Source organism: Odocoileus virginianus, chromosome 11 (assembly GCF_023699985.2).
Source record: "Odocoileus virginianus isolate 20LAN1187 ecotype Illinois chromosome 11, Ovbor_1.2, whole genome shotgun sequence".
NCBI classification, from domain to species: domain Eukaryota; kingdom Metazoa; phylum Chordata; class Mammalia; order Artiodactyla; family Cervidae; genus Odocoileus; species Odocoileus virginianus.
Genome location: NC_069684.1, coordinates 52,651,074 through 52,670,326, shown reverse-complemented (window position 1 = coordinate 52,670,326; position 19,253 = coordinate 52,651,074). Strand labels below are relative to the sequence as shown.

The window sequence follows — 19,253 nt, the reverse complement described above, 5'->3', positions numbered from 1 at the left end:
TAAAGGTATCTTTAAAACAAAGGAGTTATTCTCATTTAGGGGCCTCCTAGGTGGCACAGAGGTAAAGAATCCACCTGCAATGCAGGAGACGCAGAGATGGGGGTTTGATCCCTGGGTTGGGAAGAAGGAAATGGCAACCCACTCCAGTATTCTTGCCTGGAGAATTCCATGGACAGAGGAGCCTGGTGGGCTGCAGTCCATGGGGTGACAAAGAGTTGGACATGACTGAGCTCTGAACACTATCATTAAAGTCAGAACAGTGGTTTCCTTGAGACAGAATGAGAGATGTGATCAGGAAAGAACACATGGAGAACTTTCGGGGGGACAGCAATGTTGTGCTCCTTAATCTGGGTGTAGTTACATGGATGTTTGTTTAATAAATTCACTCTATCACACATTTGTTTGACACGCTTCTTCAGGATATATTTCACAGTCTTAAAGGCTTAAAAAGAAAAACTGTCCTTCAAAACAAACAGTTGGAAGCACAAAACACTTTGGGGTTCCAATGCTTCTTTTTGGCCAAAATAGTAGCCTCCTTTCACCCAATATATAGATTAGTACACTCTTCCCAGTGGATCTACTGCATAAATATCAATATGAGCTTGGAAATGAAATGGTAACTGGAAAGCAGGTGTAAAAGGATATCAGAAAAAAGAAAGAAAGAAGGGCAGATCTCTGAGTAAATATAAGTTGGGTGTGAATTTATCATGGAAGGGGGTTCCCAGCTACCAAGTGCATCAAAGCCAACCAGCATAGGCCACAGCAGAAAGGAAAAATCCCAAGGCAACTGAGCACACGTTCATGTGTTACATTCCTTAAGTCTGGTCATATAAAATTAGTCCTATTTTTTTTCCCCATGAAATAGCCATGTGAGGTTAACGATCATCTAAAGAGCTCCACATTTTATCCCATCTCTATCTCTTGTTGCTCCAGAAGAGTGCCAGCTGCAGAAGGTACTGAATTATCTAACCATGAAAGTAATGGTATAAATCCATGTTCCAACTGCTTTAATCATCATGTATTTGCCTGAGTTCTACCTAAGTGTGTGAGAAGGAAAGGAAATAATGATTTTAAAACTTACCTAAATCAGTATCAATGAGTCTTCTTAAAAAGAACATTACAGTGGACATTTCAGCAAGGTCTGTTGTTGTGTTGTGTTACTCGATCAGTACTGTCTAACTCTTTGTGACTCCATGGACTGTAGCCTGCCAGGCTTCTCTGTCCATGGGATTCTCCAGGCAAGAATACTGGAGAGGGCTGCCATTTCCTTCTCCAGGAGATCTTACCAACCCAGGGATTGAATCCGGGTCTCCCGCATTGCAGGCAGAGTCTTCACTGTCTGAGCCACTAGGAAAGTCCTTCAGCAAGGTTAACGAAAGAAATACAGATATGTGACCTCAAAAGATTGATGAGTCTAGACAAGGAGACACAACACAAAACACACATGAAAAAACTTAGAGTGATTAAAAAAGCAAAAGGTGAAGAGTCAAATGATATAGGCTGAACATGCAGCTGGTATGTTGGGTTTAAAGTAAAAGGAGGAGAGGTCTAATGAGTCCTGAAGACAAATGGCATACTGGAGCAGGAGGATGCACAAGAGGCCTCACAAGATTATCAGGATGAAGACAGTATTTCAGAAGTGTCTTGGGGGTGGTTAAAGACAAGAAACAGGAAGGGAATTTGTGACTGGTGAACCCACCCGCCCAGAGACCAAGGAAATACTACTGTCAATTAAGGATATTGAGGAAACACAGCTTAACATAAATGAAGTGATAAATGTCAGAACTGGGATTTGGATGAAGGAGGTGAAAACAGAAAAAGGTTAATCCTAGAGAAGTTATGGACAAAAACTATATGAGGGGAAAAAAGGTGCAGAGAATCATACAGCTGCAAAGAACACAAATTTAGGGACAGGAGAGGACAACATCACCACTGCAAGTCAGAGAAAGAGAAGGCAGTTGGAGAAGAACACATAAGTCAGTTCTGGGGGTGATCAGTGAGTCAAGAAAATTGTCTGTTATGACCTTTGTACAGAAATGAAACAACTTTATCTTGCCCTATTCTTTAAACATATTTTCCTAAGAAACCACATTACAAAACAAACTAAACTCCATTATAAACACACAGGAAGAAATGCTTCTTCTATGCGATAATGCCCATGGATGAAAATTTGTGACCTTTCCTGGAAATCAGGTTTCCAAGAAATGAATGAATCTAGGACTATTCCTGGTGGCATAGTGAATAAGAATTCACCTTCCAATGAAGGGGACATGGATTCTCAGTCCCCTCGGACCCTGGTCCAAGAAGATTCCACATGCTGTACAGCTTAGCCCATGTGCCGCAACTACTGAGCCTGTGCCCTAGAGTCCATGAGCCACAACCACCAAGCCAGAGCACCACAAGTACTGAAGCCCACACACCCTAGATCCCGGGCTCCGCAACAAGAAGCCACTGCAACGAGCAGCCCAGGCACCACAATGAAGAGTAGCCCCTGCTTGCTGCAACTAGAGAACGCCTGCTCACAGCAATGAAGACCCAGTGCTTTTAAAAAAGCAACGAATCTAAAATGGTCATGAACTTAACCTATGAATTATCTAATTTATGTAGGAAAAGTCTTTTGTTTAAATATCAGAAATTTTATATAGGATGAAGCAGAATTTTATAAGCATAGCAATCTCTGTTCTCTGTACTATCTGGATAAAGCCAGGCTTGGAAGAAGGGGAATTAGATTATTCCTCAAGATTCCTTCTATCCCTCTGACAGTCTTACCACTCATCACTCATATTTACTCACCAAGTTGAGACAATTCCATCTTCTTTTTAGACCAAGAATAATACTGCAAAAGCCCTTTATAGGCCTGAATGAGGTTGACTAACACTTCCTGGGAAGAAGACTTTTCACCATATCGCCATGTCTCTGCCTGGGTGAGAATTCTGTTTGCATCTTCAAGCAATCCATGATGCAGAAGGTATAATGCGTGTTGTAAGGAAATCTGAAACATTAAGAAAAGCCCACTGTCATGCAGGTCATTAGATAACCATTAGTTTAAAAATTCAGTAAATACATGATACATGCTGGGCTAAGACCTTGGGAGAACACAAACGATGGAACATTGTCCCCGTGATAAAAAATTTCAACCTAGCAGAAAGACGCATGAAAAAATTGTTGTTGTTTAGTCACTAAGTCGTGTCCAACTCTTTGCAACCCCATGGACTGTGGCCTGCCAGGCTCCTCTGACCATGGGATTCTCCAGGCAAGAATACTGGAGTGCGTTGCCATTTCCTTCTCCAGGGGATCTTCCCCACCCAGGGATCAAACCTGCACCTCCTGCTTGGCAGGATTCTTTACCACTGAGCCACCAGAGAAGCCCATACATCAACTATATGTCAAATTTTCAATTAAAAATAAAAAAAAGATTAATTACATAAAGAGCAATACAAATCGGGAGAGCACTGAGGAGGAGAATAATGGGAAATACAGTTAATTATATGAACAGAGTCAGAGTTCAAACCTTCCTCTTCAACTACTGTAATGATTTCTCAACTCGTGTCTCCTGTCTTGTCCCCCTACAATCCATCTTCCATGTGACCACCAAAGAAATCTCATTGGTCATTTGTGTAAAATTCTTCACCAGTTCCCACTGCCTATAGAATAAAAATCTCAGCTCTACAGAGATGGCCCACAGAGCTCAGCTTACTTCCCTGGTTTCTACCTATGTGATTTTTAGAATAACTAAAGACACATTAGACACAGAGGTATCAGACTCTTTATTATCCCCTACCATGCTAGACTACAATTTCCTCCAGTAAGCAGAGTGAATACCCACTAGCTTCTTTGGACTCATCTCCAGCATCACATCTCTTCTTTGCCCAATTCCCCTAACTCATTCAATCCTAGCCCTTTCCAATTCCAGAGAGCCATTTTCTACTTTGTCTTCTCACTGTAATTGTATTTCTACCATAGCAACCATAACCATTTATTTCATTTACATACCTGTCTCCCTTTACTGCAAGAACCATGTCCAGCAGATCGTCTGGGAAAAAGCAGCAGGTGTTTTTAAAAGTGTTACTAAAAAATGTCTTTTGTCTATCCTAATTACCACCCTCAGACTCTGGAGTATGAAATAAAGTTTCTCTCAGAAGTCTTTACTTCACTTGAATAGATTCTATGAGCTTAAAAGGAACTAACCTAATTTAGTTAAAACTCTACCTCCCCTCCCTAAATGGCTATCCAGTTTCTCCCTGAAAGAAGAGAAGGGCCCAACACCAGGGCAGGCTATCCCCTTTTTCCAACTGTTCATTGAGAAAGTTCTTCCTTAAGTGGAACCATATGCTGCTTCCATTGTTTCTGCTTATAATGTACATGGTCTACCAGATAATAAGATCCTAAGGAAGAACCTGGCACTTAAGAGAAACAAAAATTTTTTCCTAAATTAATAAAATCTGTAAAGAACCCTAAACCAGGGAAAAATTTTTTTCAAAATTAGAAAGCAGTAGGACTATAAAATGCTACAGCCACTATGGAAAACAGTTTAGTGATTCCTAAAGAAGTTAAACATAGAATTATATGTCTACACATACGTATTTTTATAATACACACATATAAACACCAACTCACTGGAAAAGACCCTGATGCTGGGAAAGTTGCAAGGCAAAAGGAGACGGGGACCACCAAGGATGAGATGATTAGATAGCATCGCTGATTCAATAATGGACGTGAATTTGAGCAAACTCCAGGAGATAGTGCAGGACAGAGGAGCCTGGCGTGCTACAATCTATGGGGTCACAAAGAGCTGGACAGAACTTAGTGCCTGAACAGCAACAACAAACATGTGTATATGTATGTATATGACATAAAACATGACCTAGCAATTCTACTCAAAGGTAGACATCCAAAGAAATTGAAAGCAGAGACTCAAACAGATACCAGTATGACAGCATTCACTGAAGTGTTATTCACAATAGCCAAAAGATGGAAACAACCAAACAAGAGACGAAAGGATAAGAAAATGTGATAGATACATACAACAGAATATTGCAGTATACTGAGCCATAACAAGGGATGAGGTCTGATACACGCCACAACACAGATAAATCTTGAAAACATGATGCTAGGTGAAATAACCAAAACATAAAAGGACAAATATTATATGCTTCCACTTATAACAAATACCTAGAATAGCCAAATTTATAGAGACAGAAAGTAGATTAGAGGTGATGAGGGGATGGGAGGAGGAGGGAATGAGGAGTTACTGCTTAATGGGTATAGAGTTTCTGTTTGGGGTGATGGAAATTTTGGCAATACTAGTGATGGCTGCACAACAATGGAAACATAATTAATGCCACTGAATTAATTATACTCTTAAAGATGGTTAGAATATCACACTTTACGTTACATACATTTTGCAACAATTTAAAAATATCTGACAACTAAAGAAAGTAAAAATAAAACAAGAATAGGAGGGTAAATATTTTAGGAATCACAGGCCTATTGGCCTCAGTCACAACTACTCGACTCTGCCATTGTCTGGCTAAAAGTAGCTACCGGCAATGTGGAAATGAATGGGTGTGGCAATGTTCCAACAAAACTTTATTTAGAGGCACTGGAAAAAAAATTAAAAAGCAAAGCATGCAAAAACTTGATTGAGAAAGTGCTTTTAGTCAAATATATACCACAGAGAGGGAGATTATCATAATATTTTGGAGGATGTCAATTCTTTTGGATAAAACTATTATTAAAGGACACTTTAACTTGGATAAAGCTCCACCTAAACATGAGAAACAATGAAACATTTTCACACATGGCTCAGAAGAGTTAATGCTGTGAAAATGTCTGTACTACTGTGAAAATGTCCATACTACCCAAAGCCATCTATAGATTCAGTGCAATACCTATCAAAATACCACTGGTATTTTTCACATAAATAGAAAACACAATCTTCATTTTTAGATGCAAAAATTTTATTATTCACAAAAAGTGTGAATAGTCAAAACAATCTTAAGAACAATGCTGCAGGTATCACACTTTGTATTTCAATCTATATTACCAAACTAAAGGCAACCCACTCCAGTGTTTTTGCCTTGAGAATCCAAGGGACGGGGGAGCTTGGTGGGCTGCCATCTATGGGGTCGCACAGAGTCAGACACGACTGAAGCAACTTAGCAGCAGCAGCATAGCATTCAAAGCAGACACATCAGACAAGTGGAACAGAATTGGGAGTTCAGACCTAAGCCCATCCATATGTTGTCAACTAATATTTGACAAAGGAGCCAAGAATACTGAAAGGGCAAAGGTTAGTCTCTTCAATGAATGATGTTGGGGAAACTATAGATGTTTATATGCAGAAGAATGAAACTGGACCCTTAATTTACACCACTCACAAAAATTAACTCAAAATGGATCACGGACTTAAAGGTAAGATCTGAAACTAAAGTTCTCAGAAGAAAACAGAAGGAAAAAACTCCTTGTTATTGGTCTTGGCAATGAATTCTTGGGGTATGACACCAAAAGCATAAGCAATAAAAGTGAAAATAAACAAGTGGGACTGCATCAAACTAAAAAGCTTCTGCACAACAAAGGAAACCATCAACAAGATGAAAAGGCAGTCTACTGAATGGGATGAAATATTTTCAAATCATGTATCTGATAAGAAATACCTAAAATATATAAAGAACTCATACAGCTCAATAGCAAGAACAACAAAAAATACATTATAATCAAAAATGGGCAGAAGAGGGACTTCGCTGGTGGTCCCTCAGCATGGAGCTAAGACTCCATGCTCCCAGTGCAGAGGGCTGGGGTTCAATCCCTGGTCAGGGAACTAGATCTCGCAGGCTGCAACTAAGACCCGGTGCAGCCAAATAAATAAATATAAAAAAAAAAAAGGTAGGGGGAGGGAGGTTCAAGAAAGAGGGGACATATGTATACATATCTACAGCTGATTCATGTTGATGTATGGCAGAAACAACATGATATTGTAAAGCAATTGTCCTCCAATTAAAAATAAATAAACAAATTTAAATTTGGGCCACAGTAGTGAAAATTCTGCATCCTACCCACTGGATAACCAAGGAATTCCCCCACTTCACACAAGCTAGAATGGCTAGCATCAAAAAGACAAGAGAGGACTTCCTGGTGGTACAGTGGATGGGAATCCGCCTACCAATGCAGGGCACACAGGTTTGATTCCTGATCCGGACAGATTCCACATGCCATGGAGCAACTAGAAACTGGATGCTGCAACTACTGAAGCCCGTGCACCAAAGCCTGCGCTCTGCAACAAGAGAAGCCACTGCAATGAGAAGCCCGTGCACTGCAAGGAGGAACAGCTGCTACTCACCGCAAGGAGAAGGGGCCCGCACAGCAACAAGGACCCAGCACAACCAAAGGGAAAACACAACAAAAGACAAGAAATAACAAGTGTTGGTGAGGGTGTGGAGAAAAGGGAACCGCTGTATACTGCTGGTGTACATTCCCTTTGGAATGTAAAGTGGTCTAGCCACCCTGGGGGATGGTGGGATGGTGGTTCCTCTAATAAATTAAAAACAGATCTAACATATGATCCGGCAATACACATTGGCATATATATCCAAAGTTGAAATCACTATCTGGACGAGATACCTGCACTTCCATGTCCACACTATTCACAAGAGCCAAGACATGGAAGCAATCTAAGTGAGCAATGATGAATGAATGGATAAGGAAAATACTGTATACACACATATATACATTGGAGTATTATTCAGTCATGCAAAAGAATGAAATCTTGCATGTGTGGCAACATGGATGAGCTTTGAGGGCATTATACATAGGGAAATAAGTCATACAAAAAGAGTGATATTGTCTCATCTCACTTTCCGGTGGAATCTAAAAACATCCAACCCATAGAAACAGTAAAATGCTGGTTGCCACAGGCTGAGGGCTGGAGTAGTCAAAGGACACAAACTCTCAATTATAGGATGAGTAAGTTTGAGGATCTAATGTACAGCATGGTGACTATCGCACTGTTAACTTGAAAGCTGCCACAAGGGTAGAACTTCAACATTCTCAACACAGCAACAACAAAATGATATTATGTGACGGGATGGAGATGTTAACTAACCTCACTGTGGTAAACATTTGGCAATATATACATGCTATCAAATCATCACATTGTATACCTTAAAAGAAATAAAATCATATGTCAACTATATCTCAACAAAGCTGGAAACCTTTTCTCAAGTATTCAAATTCCCAATTTGTTTAGCTCTTTCCCTTTTCCAAAAACACCAATTCTTAGAGAGCTCAAGTGACTTAAGCAAACATTAGAATTTGGCACATCATCAAAGTGACGCACAAGTGCTGTTTCTGAAGGCCTGGTTCTGGCAGCCAGAGATACACAAAGAGAAGATATTTTCACTTGCACAACATGGTAGGCGACAGGAAATGGAGAAGTAAATGGCTCTCACAATGCGATTTTTCCTTCAGCTTCTCTTATTGACCCAGGTGTGTTACCCCCTTTCTCATCTTTTTTTACATTCTTACCTACCTTATCACTGAGACAAGCAATTTTAAAAAATGAACGCTGCAGATGTAAACTCACAAAGCCTACATTCTCACCTTCAAGTAATTCGTGATGCCAATATTTTTCATCCTGTCAGCAAAGGTATTGAAAGTCTCCACGCTGCTTTTGGGATGATAATAAAGAATTTCACTTCCAAGCCTCCAAATAATCTGTCAAAACAGAAGTTACTAACAAAACTGTAAAACCCCTGCCTTAACCAATGTCTCAGAAAGCTACTGTCTTCTGATAACAACATTAAAAAACAACCTATAATTCCTTTTTCTAGATACCACTACTGTCAACATTTTACTGTACTTCACCCAATGAAAGTATTATTACATTTTATGTGATTAGAAGCTTTTCCTGTTGATTAAAATACCAGGTGTCATTAACAGTGTCATTGTGAGCCAAAAGTCTAAAGAAGGTGAGCAGTTAAGATGCATATTGAAGATAACATTTTTAATTAGTATAGGAGAAAAACTTTAAAGTTAGAAAACTCTGGTTCCATTAACATTGGCTTCTTCACTGCTCTCAGCCTCATCTTTATTATCTACCAAGTGAGAGCTATGGACTCAATGTTTCCTCAAATTTCATCAGGTTCCACAACTATTGACCATAGTTAGTCTATCTTTAGAGCTTCAACTTAAGAATCTACATCAGCTTTATTTATTATAAATTTTAATATAAATATTTTGTCCCCAGAGCACCAAAACTTTGATGATAGTACTTGCAGCTCTTCTTTTGCATGAGGGCAAACCTCTATTTCTCTTATTCCATTTAAAGTACTTCAATGATACCGATCTTCAAAGTAAACTTGTTGTTTAGTATAATGTTGGTTTAGTATAATCATAATACTCAGAAAGAGATAGAGTTCTTTTATAGATAATCAAATTGCAGTGTTTTGAAGCTTAAAGAAAATATGGATATAATCCTACCACAGTTGTTCTTAAATCCATATGTTTGTAAGAATTACCTGGGACACCAGTTAAAAATAAATATTCCAGGGATTCAGACCTGGACTCAGTAAAACTGGGGTGGACGGCAGGAATCTATACATTCAACAAGGGCTCTATGTGACTCAAACAGAGCCCAAACAAGCATCTGGTAACCACTGATTTAATTCTTTCAATTTACAAAACAAACTCTGGACAAAAAGGGACTGTAATTTGTCCAATGTTTTATAGATCTAGATTAACTTTAGTCCATAAACTAAACTTTCAATCAATGGTTAAATTTTTTTTCATATTTTTTGGTTCTATTAGACATCTAATTGACACAATGGTTACTCTAATAGTAAAAGCTACTTGAGATATCCATGTGAAGTTATCTGTGGACATACTGTCTTTTACAAAACAAATTTAACAGAACATGCCAAGCACTGTTCTAGATGCCTGCCCTGGTGGAATTTACATTCTGTTGTAGAGAGACTGACAATAAATAATTAAACTGGCAAGTATTGTGGGAAAAACAATGAAGCAGGGTCAGAAGACCAGGGTGGCCAGTTGGAAAGTGAAGGGGTTGGTGCGCAGTTGCAACTTTAAATAGCGAAGGGAGGCCCCACTGCAAGCATGATGTGAGGGAGCGTGACCACAGTGATAGCCAAATAAACCACAAAGACAATCAGGAAGAAGTACGGTTGTTCAAGGGATGAGCAAGGAGGCCAGTGAGGCTGGGGAAGAAAAGCAAGTTAGATGGTAACAGGAGATAAAGTCAAAGGGGAAAGGGAATGCGCACAGCAAGGAGAACTTGCAGGTGATCAGGACGCTGGCCCTCACTCTGAGTGAAACAGGAAAGCCACTGCAGGGTTTTCAGCTGAGCAGCGACATGATTTGACTCATGGTTTAAAAGGACTGTGCTGTATCACTAATGATTTGAAAAATGCCCAACAAAGCTACAACGAGACACCAGGTCACAACCACTAGGGTGGCTGTAATCAAGGAGACAGACAACAATACTGTCGGTGAGGATGTACAAATGTTGGAAACCTTGTATGTTGCTGGTGGGAATGTAAAACAGTGCAGTCAATGTGGAAAACAGTCTAGCAGTTCCTTAATAGGTTACATATATTGATTAGACACCCCAGCATACTACTCCTCAGTATATACACCCAAGAGAAATTACAACAAACACCCATAAAAACTTGTACCTTGGGGGAAAAAAAATAACTTGTACATTAATGTTCATAGTAGCATTATTCAGAGTAACAGAAAGAAAAACTACTCAAATGTCTAAAAACTGATTTATCAGTTTTATCTCATCAAATGAGATAAAGCCTTACGCTGGAATATTATTTTGCAATAAAAGTCAGTGAAGAACTAATATGCCACAATATGGTATAATAAGCCTTGAACACATTATGTTCAGTAAAAGAATTCATTCATAAAAAGACATACATGATTCTACTTAAATGAAATGTCCAGAATAAAAAGTCAATTAATGGTTTCCAAGGCCTGGGGTCTGGAGAAGAGGGACTACAAGTGGGTACAGTGTTTCTTTTGAGGGGGTGACAAAAAATGTTCTAAATTTAGATTGTGGTGACAGTTGCACACCTCCTGTGAATATATGAAAACACACTGAATTGTTTAATTTAAACGGGCGAACGGTATGGTGTTTAATGTAGCTCAATAAGGCTATTTTTTTTTAAAGGCTCAGTCCGGTTACTATGCTGAAAGTACACTGGGAGGCAGAGGACGGTAAGCAGTCATCTAAGTGAGGTGACGGGAGTCTGAGTCAAGGAAGCAGAGAAAAGGACGTGGCGAGAAGCACTCAAGATCGCAGGGAGCAGGTTCTCAAAGGAGAGCCAGCGGGATTTCCTGATGGTTTGGATATGACGTGCAAAAGAAAAAAAAAACCAACAACTCCAGACTGGGCTTCAAAACTAGATAAGGGAACCGTCATCTGAGATGAGGAAAATTAGAAAGGACAAGGAATACCAGCAGAATCAGTTTATATTTGCTAGTATAATACAACATATCATACTAGCTGACATTAGATACTAAGAGCTGAGGTTGAACAGAATGATGGCTACAGTGATGTGGACTTGACAGGTGTCAGAGCCCCAGATACACAGTGGGGGATCACCAGCATACAGACTGAATGAAAGGCTATGAAACTGAACGAGATCAAGAGAGTTCAGATAACAATAACACCTAAAGATTGGAGTCTCAAGGACTCCCACGTCAGAAGGCCAAGGAGACGAAAAGCAATCAGAAAAGGAAACCGAGGAACGGCCAGCGTGGTAGGAGAAAAATCTGAGAGTGCAGAGTCCTGGAAGCCAGAAAAGAATTGTTTGCTTCTTCATCACACAGACGGGAATGACCTGGTGTACTTAACATTGGTAATGATCAAGTTAGACAAGTACTGAGAATCAGCCACTGGATTCAGCAAAGTGGATATCACTGTTGACCCTGACAAGGCAATTTGGTAGAAATGAGATTTTGGGGGAGTCTAACTGAAGAGGGTTTGGAACAAATAGATACATGAACTCTTCCCAGGAGTTTTGCTGAAAGGCAGAGTGGAGAAATGAGCACAGCTTGTGGAAGAAGTAGAAGTCAAGAGATGATATTAAGTGGGAGAGAGAACGACATGTTTGCATGAAGATGGGAACTATCCTATAGAAAGAGGACAATAAGGACATGGGGAAAGATGGAAGAATTACTTAAATGAATGAATAAATATTTGGGAATCTGAGAATTCAGAGTTAAAGTATTTTTTGTCTCCTTAAAATGATAACAGAAAAATGAAGTATGCAAAAAATGTCTCGATACAAACTAAATTTGAGATCTTGCAAAAGGTGTTCTTTTTTTTTTTTTCCATTTATTTTTATTAGTTGGAGGCTAATTACTTTACATCATTGCAGCGGTTTTTGTCATATATTGAAATGAATTAGGCATGGATTTACATGTATTCCCCATCCCAGTCCCCCCTCCCACAAAAGGTGTTCTGGGTGGAGTTCAAGAGGCAGAAACTCCCAGGATTCTGTGCTATCTTCCAGGGGACTCACACTTTACTTACCTCGGGTGCACCCTGCCTTTTGTTGCTATCCGTATCTTCCAAAATCTGAAGAAAACTGTGCATGTATTCTGCAGCTCGCTGCCACTGGTGCTTCAGCAGAGCTTCTTGGATAAAACTTAAACAAGCGCTTGTTGTCTGAGCAAAATCCTTCTCCTGTTTTCCTCCAGAGGCTATCAAGGTTAAAGAGGAAAGTCTTGAGCCAGTGACCTCAAATCAACAATTCAAGAATCTTACTTCTGATAAGCACAGTTTTAACAAGTAGGTATTACTTAACCCAACCCATCCCCAATACCAAAGTTAGCTTCACTTGAAACCAACTCTTTCACTTCATTTTAACTAGTTGTGGCAAATGAAAAAAAAAAAAACTTCTACTTAAGAGATGTCTAATTTAATGTTCTTGGGCTACCAAGGTCACCAGTTCCTTCAAATCTGATTCAACTATCCTTTCACCCTTGCACTAAACAATCTGGGAAGAATCTCTCAAAGAGGGCCCCCAGTGCAAAATACCAAACATTCAGAATGGGTAAAAATCATCAGGATCATCCTAGGAAAGCACTGTCTTTTTTCCTACCTATGTTCTGAAAACACCAAGAGATGGACTTTTATTTTTCATGGACCGAGTTCCCAGTAACTCAAAGCTAGTAAATGTACATGAGATTATAAAATTTTGACATTAGCATTTGTATCTCTAAAATACTGACAATCTTCATGTTAAGAATATTAGGGTTAAAAAGAAAAAAAAAGAATATTAGGGTTAGGACTTTTCTGGCAGTCCACTGGTTAAGACCTCGCACTTCCAATGCAGGGGGCATGCGTTCAATCCCTGATCGGGCAACTAAGATCCCATGTGCCTCAGCCAAAAGAATTGTTTAAAAATGAAAAAAAAAGAAGACTTGGGCTTAGTTACAACCTCATCTATAACAACAGGCTGCATATTGCCACCTCTTCCTCCCTTCTCACGCCACTAAAGACTCCTATGGGCCAGCAGTCTTCCAGTTGGGGTGCCCTCACCCCTGGGAATGTGCTTAGTCTCTCAGATGTGTCTGACTCTTAGCAACCCCATGGGCTGTAGCCTGCCAGGCTCCTCTATCCATGGGGATTCTCCAGGCAAGAATACTGGAGTGGGTTGCCATGCCCTCCTCCAGAGGATCTTCCCTATCCAGGGATCAAACCCAGGTCTTCCGCACTACAGAGGATTCTTTACTGTCTGAGCCACCAAGGAAGATGCCACCATGGGAATACACAGAGATTACTAAGTATCATGCAAAAACAGCTTTACAGCAATCAACTTGCACATCTTCAACTTTCTCACATACTCTTTCCTAAAATGATCTTCTACAAAGCTGTGTCTATAGACAAGGTTTCATCATCAAAATAATTTTGATATTACCTTAAGGTGAAAACACAAGTGTTTATAGTGTTGAGAAAATGAACGAATCTAACATCCATTTGCAAGTCAGGCGATTTCTAGTTCTTTGCATATCAAAAGTATAGAAGAATCTAATAATTTTTTAGAACACTATGTAATTTTTTCACAAGTAAGTGAGAAGGAGTCAAAGACCTGATACACTGCTAAAATTAAATGCCATCCATTGCCAGCTACTTACTAAAGTGACTAAAGTTTCTCAGAATTTCCACCAATTAAAACAAAATACAGGGACTTCCCTGGTGGCTCAGTGGTGAAGAATCTGCCTGCCAATGCAGGAAACACAAGTTTGATCCCTGGTCCGGGAAGATCCCACAGTCTGCAGAGCAACTAAGCCTGTGAACCACAACTTTTGACTCTGTGTCGGTCTAGAGCCCAGGAGCCACAAGAGAAGCCATGGCAATGAGAAGTCTGCTGACCCCAGCAAAAGAAAAGCCTACAAAGCAATGAAAACCCAGCATTGCCAAAAATCAATTAAGTAAATAAAATTATTTAAAAATATACAATAGTATTGAAGCTAAATCTTTTCTCATTCTAGAAATACATAATATTCATCCATAGATATAAGAATTGGAAAAAAGTGATATCCTTATCCATTTTATTGAGATAAATAAGCAATAAAAATTTACATTTAACACTTAAAATTTAACAAAAAAAAATTTAATCAGCTGTGTAAAAAATTAATTATAATAATGTCTCGCTCTAGAAGAAATTTTAATAGTTAAAAACTTTACAGGATATTAGCAAAAATTAAATGTGGATTCATACTTTATGGCAAGAATAAAGGGAAAATATAAAATTTCAATCTATTTAAAAGCTTTTTCATAAATATGAAATGGATGACAAAAGATATATTCCTTAACTATTTAGAGACTACCAATTATTTTTTTAATTTATGGCCGCTCCACAGCATGTGCGATCCTAGTTCTCCACCAGGGATTGAACATGCATCCCTGAAGTAGAAGCATAGAGTCTTAAGCACTGGACCCAGGAAGTCTCATCAATTATGTTTGTTTAAGTCAAATAATAACTTCATTTGAAAGTGCCAATATATGCTGAAAATTATGCCTTTTGGAACTACCAAACTTATGATGCAATTTTTAGATGGCACATTAAAATTGTGCAAGATAGTACCTAATTTTTTAGGGGAAAAAAAAGAAGATTATTTCTCTTGACAAGTGCTTCTCAAACTTTTTTTTCTTTTCCCATTTATTTTTATTAGTTGGAGTCTAATTACTTTACAATATTGTAGTGGTTTTTGTCATACATTGACATGAATCAGCCATGGATTGCTTCTCAAACTTTTTAAATGTATATGTAAATCACCCAGGGATCCAGATGCAGTCCTAGTACCACCAGAGAGCTTATTGGAAATGCAGAATACTATGCCCTGCCCACCTCTCTGAATTAGAAGCTGCATTTAACAGGATCTACGGCCAAGTTCCTAGGATATCAGCAGCAACACCAGGCAGCTAGGCCAAGAAACTGACAAAATGCCTCTTCCTTAAAACCTCATTTATTCACCTAAAGGAAAACTGATCTCAGGCCAAACTCCCTTCTGTTATACCTCTAAAGTTTTCACAGCTTAGACTGGAAATCAACTTTAGACAAGGATACAGAAATCCTTGGGCAATGCCCCTCTTATCTTACACCTGAGCCTAATTATCTCAGGAATAGCTCAAAGAATAGCATTTTTTGTAAGCAAAACATAATCTTATTTGTTGCTGATAAACTTGAAGAATAACTGTCAAGGAAAATATATTTGATGGAATGAGATACAGTAAAGAACCAGTGTCATCAACCTAATTTCTAATTTCCTTGCGAGAACCTAGAAACTTGTCAGCCTGTCACCAATTATTTTTTGAGCACAGCCATGGTCAAGCACTAGTCTAGGTATTCAACATAGAACTTTATTCCAAATTGGTGCCCACCTTCCAAGTTTTTATTCTGGGGGACATACCCTTCAAAACACCCAAAGAAATTTAAAAGAATAAAAAATAAGTAATTGTTAGGCAACTAGGTTTTCCTATTGTGGTTAATTACCAATAAAAAATCAATTCTCATTGCAGACAGAAAGTATTAATATTTGGGGTTTAACAGGCTATCCATAAAAGACGAAACATTTCTAAGTATGTAAATTCTGGTCTTAAACCTACTTGTTTATGGACTGACTCAAGCTCTCCATAGAACACTGTTGACAGACACATGCCCAGGTATGCGGTAACTAGCAGAAACTAGATTACTATTAATAGTTCCCTACAAGGGGCAAGGAAACACCCTCTCTGAAGTTCCATTCATTGAAACCTGACTCAAACATGTATATTAATCCAGTAAAAATAAAATGAAGAAAGAGGCAATAAATTATTACATTTTCAACACTCACTATGCACAAGGCTATGCTAGGCACTTTTCCCTTTTTTTAAAATATATGTATCTCAAAGCAGGTTTTGAGAACAGACAGACCTGGGTTTGACTCCTGATACCAGCATTTAGAATTTTAACTTCTTTGAAATTAAGTTCCCTCATCTGTAAAATGCCTGGTACCTATATTTGCCACGAATTAATTTACTGAGATAATTAAATGAGATAATATTCAGATTAAAAAATAAAGAAATAAGAGCTAAATTTTAGGAACCAGGGACTCACAGTCAAGGGGAAAGAAAGCTAGGCTAAGAAAGATATATTTGTGAGCAATTAGAAAAGTGCTGGTTCATGACAACACACAGATAACTGATCTTTTAAAAATATATTCTGATAAGGAATTATCCCATAGAACAACTTGTTTATTTCTACACTAGAGGAACAAAGAAGAAAACAGTCTTTTCTTGAAATTTCTTGAAATAGATCAATTCTATTAGGGCTTATTTCAATGCAATTCAACAGAAATTTCTGGTATTCCTCAAGAGCAGAGGCTATATTTTCTTCAACAAATCTGTCCCCAATATTAAGCCAATGCCAGGGATATAGTTAATGCTCAGTATGAGTTACAGGAAGAAAAAAAAAGTGTATCTACCACAATATAGACGGTTATTAATTCAAAGAATTCTAAAAGAAAAAAAGAATCTATTTTTTCATGTTTCTTTTTTATTAACTGCCTAAAAAAAAAAATTCTCATATATTCTTATCTTGAAAATTGAACCAGGGGATTGGGATGGGGAATACTTGTAAATCCATGGCTGATTCATGTCAATGTATGACAAAAACCACTACAATATTGTAAAGTAATTAGCCTCCAACTAATAAAAATAAATGGAAAAAAAAAAAAAGAAAATTGAACCAGCTTGGTTATCCAATTTTGTATCCATGTTGAATCTTATCATCTACTTGCATTAAAGCTGAAATGGTATGTTATTTTACTTACCTATGGATTCTATATGATTCTGGAGCCAAGGGAAACACATTCCTGAACCAGAGCGCACACTCGGTTCCCCCTGTTCATCCTCTGTCGTGGGTCTTACCAATTCTTCACTGAAATCAGTCATATCTATTCCAGACTGAAAATATCAGTTACTTTCTACACATCTTAATCCACAGGTTTCTGAGTTATACAAAAAGACAGCCACTATTATCTAATAAATATCAATGATGAACAAAATTAACTGCACCTGGTAGTTCCTTTAAAGAAATTAATTTAATTATGTCAGCAGCAACCGAAATGAATGTCCCATTTAAAAACTATTGACTACTTCAACTACTACTATATTTCAAGAAGATACAAGGATAGATAAGACACTAACTCTTTAATTTAAAAAAGAAAAACTAATCTAGAGAAAGAAACATAAATGATGTATAAGGTAAAGGCGAGTGCTCAGTCGTGTCCAACTCTTTGGGACCCCAAGGAGTATAGCCTGCCAGGCTCCTCTGTCCATGGGATTTTCCAGGCAAGAGTACTAGAGTGGGTTGCCATTTCCTACTCCAGGACATCTTGACGCAGGGATCAAACCTGCATCTCTTTCATCTCCTGCAAAGGCAAGGCAAAGTCTTTACCGCTGAGCCACCGGGGAAGAACAAATGATGTATAATAAGACAATATGAGAAATACAATAACAACAGTAGTAATTATCATTCTTATTCAGTCCTCTCTATACACCAAGCCTACAAAGTATCTAATTTAATCCTTACAGAAATCTGGAGGTGAGTACTGTTATGTTCTTCCATTTGCATGTCGAAAAAACTGAAAGTAACCTGGACCAATGTCACAAAAAAGTGAGGACAATATTCTGTGTTCCCAAACACAACTGACATGAACAGAGTTTGGGTTGTTCATGGAAGAGGGAGACGGAAAGCAGATGGCGGGAAAAGAATCCACAGAAACAGCTTTGTGCCAAGCTGAGCCTGGACTCAATCCTCAAGATGCTCAGGACTCCTCGATCTCTTTCCACATATCCAATTTAGGTCCTGCTGGCACTACCTCTTAGTACTTCTCTCATCTTCGCCAAGCTCCGCAACTCTAACCACTCCCCCAGCTCAGGACTCCTTCAAACGGTGTCTGGATGGCTGCATTAGCTTTCCAACTAGTAATCTTGCCTCAAATTTGGCTTCTCCACATCACCAACCGAACAAACCTTTCAAAATCAGATTAAAAGCACGTGTTTGAAATAACATGAGTTTTGAACCCGACTCACACGTTAAAGAGTCCTTCCAGAAGAAGCTCTCCCAACCCAAATTCTAAAGCCATTTAGGCGTCGTGCAGTTGTCACAGTAACCAAAGCAGCTCCACCCCTTCAGGCTTGCCCGCGGAACGCGAGGTTTGAGAGTAAGAGAGAAAATGTAAGAACACTGGTGAAGCCTAGGGTAGGCCTTCCTCTTCCACGTGAACGCAGGCAATAAGAGACGGACGACAACCGCGGGACTTACCTGCCTGAAGCCAGAATTTTTCTGTGATACCAAACTCAGTCTCCCGACTCCGGACCAGCGGGAAGAAACCCTCACACAACGCGAAACGAGCAAGTTTCGAGAAAAAGCTTGCAAAACTAGGCTCCTGCGCTCTGGAGACGCGCAGACGCAGCCCCGCCCCTAACTCTCGATTGGGCGATGGAGGAGCCTCGACCCCGGAAATGACCCGGAAGTGGGGGTGGATTGCCGCCTTGCCATTGGATGGGCCCCAGCTTTACAGTTTAGTTTGTCTCAGCGGGAAACAGGAGAGACTTTAGTTGCAAAAGATTTAGTGCAAGGGGAGGCTGGCTGGATAAGGGTAACAGTCAATAAAAGGGGAATGTCACTTTATCCGAGTAGTTCCCCGTACGACGACCTTTCAGTTACTGCTTGGCT

At 39.1% G+C, this 19,253-nt stretch overlaps 1 protein-coding gene across 7 annotated transcripts in view; it reads right to left on the bottom strand.

Moving 5' to 3' along the window:
- Nucleotides 1-19,021, bottom strand: part of TAF1A (TATA-box binding protein associated factor, RNA polymerase I subunit A) — a 35,154-nt gene extending 16,133 nt beyond the window's left edge. For 2 of the 7 annotated variants that reach the window (XM_070474486.1, XM_020885910.2), the window contains exons 1-5: nt 18,105-18,387; nt 17,344-17,476; nt 12,557-12,726; nt 8,599-8,712; nt 2,794-2,992 (exon numbers count right to left, since the gene is read on the bottom strand). In XM_070474486.1, coding sequence (XP_070330587.1) covers nt 2,794-2,992; nt 8,599-8,712; nt 12,557-12,726; nt 17,344-17,476; nt 18,105-18,227 — 739 coding nt within the window. In that variant the 5' untranslated portion in view covers nt 18,228-18,387. The other 5 variants (XM_020885914.2, XM_020885912.2, XM_020885916.2 and 2 more) reach the window with 5 other exon arrangements.
- Nucleotides 19,022-19,253: the final 232 nt, after the last annotated feature.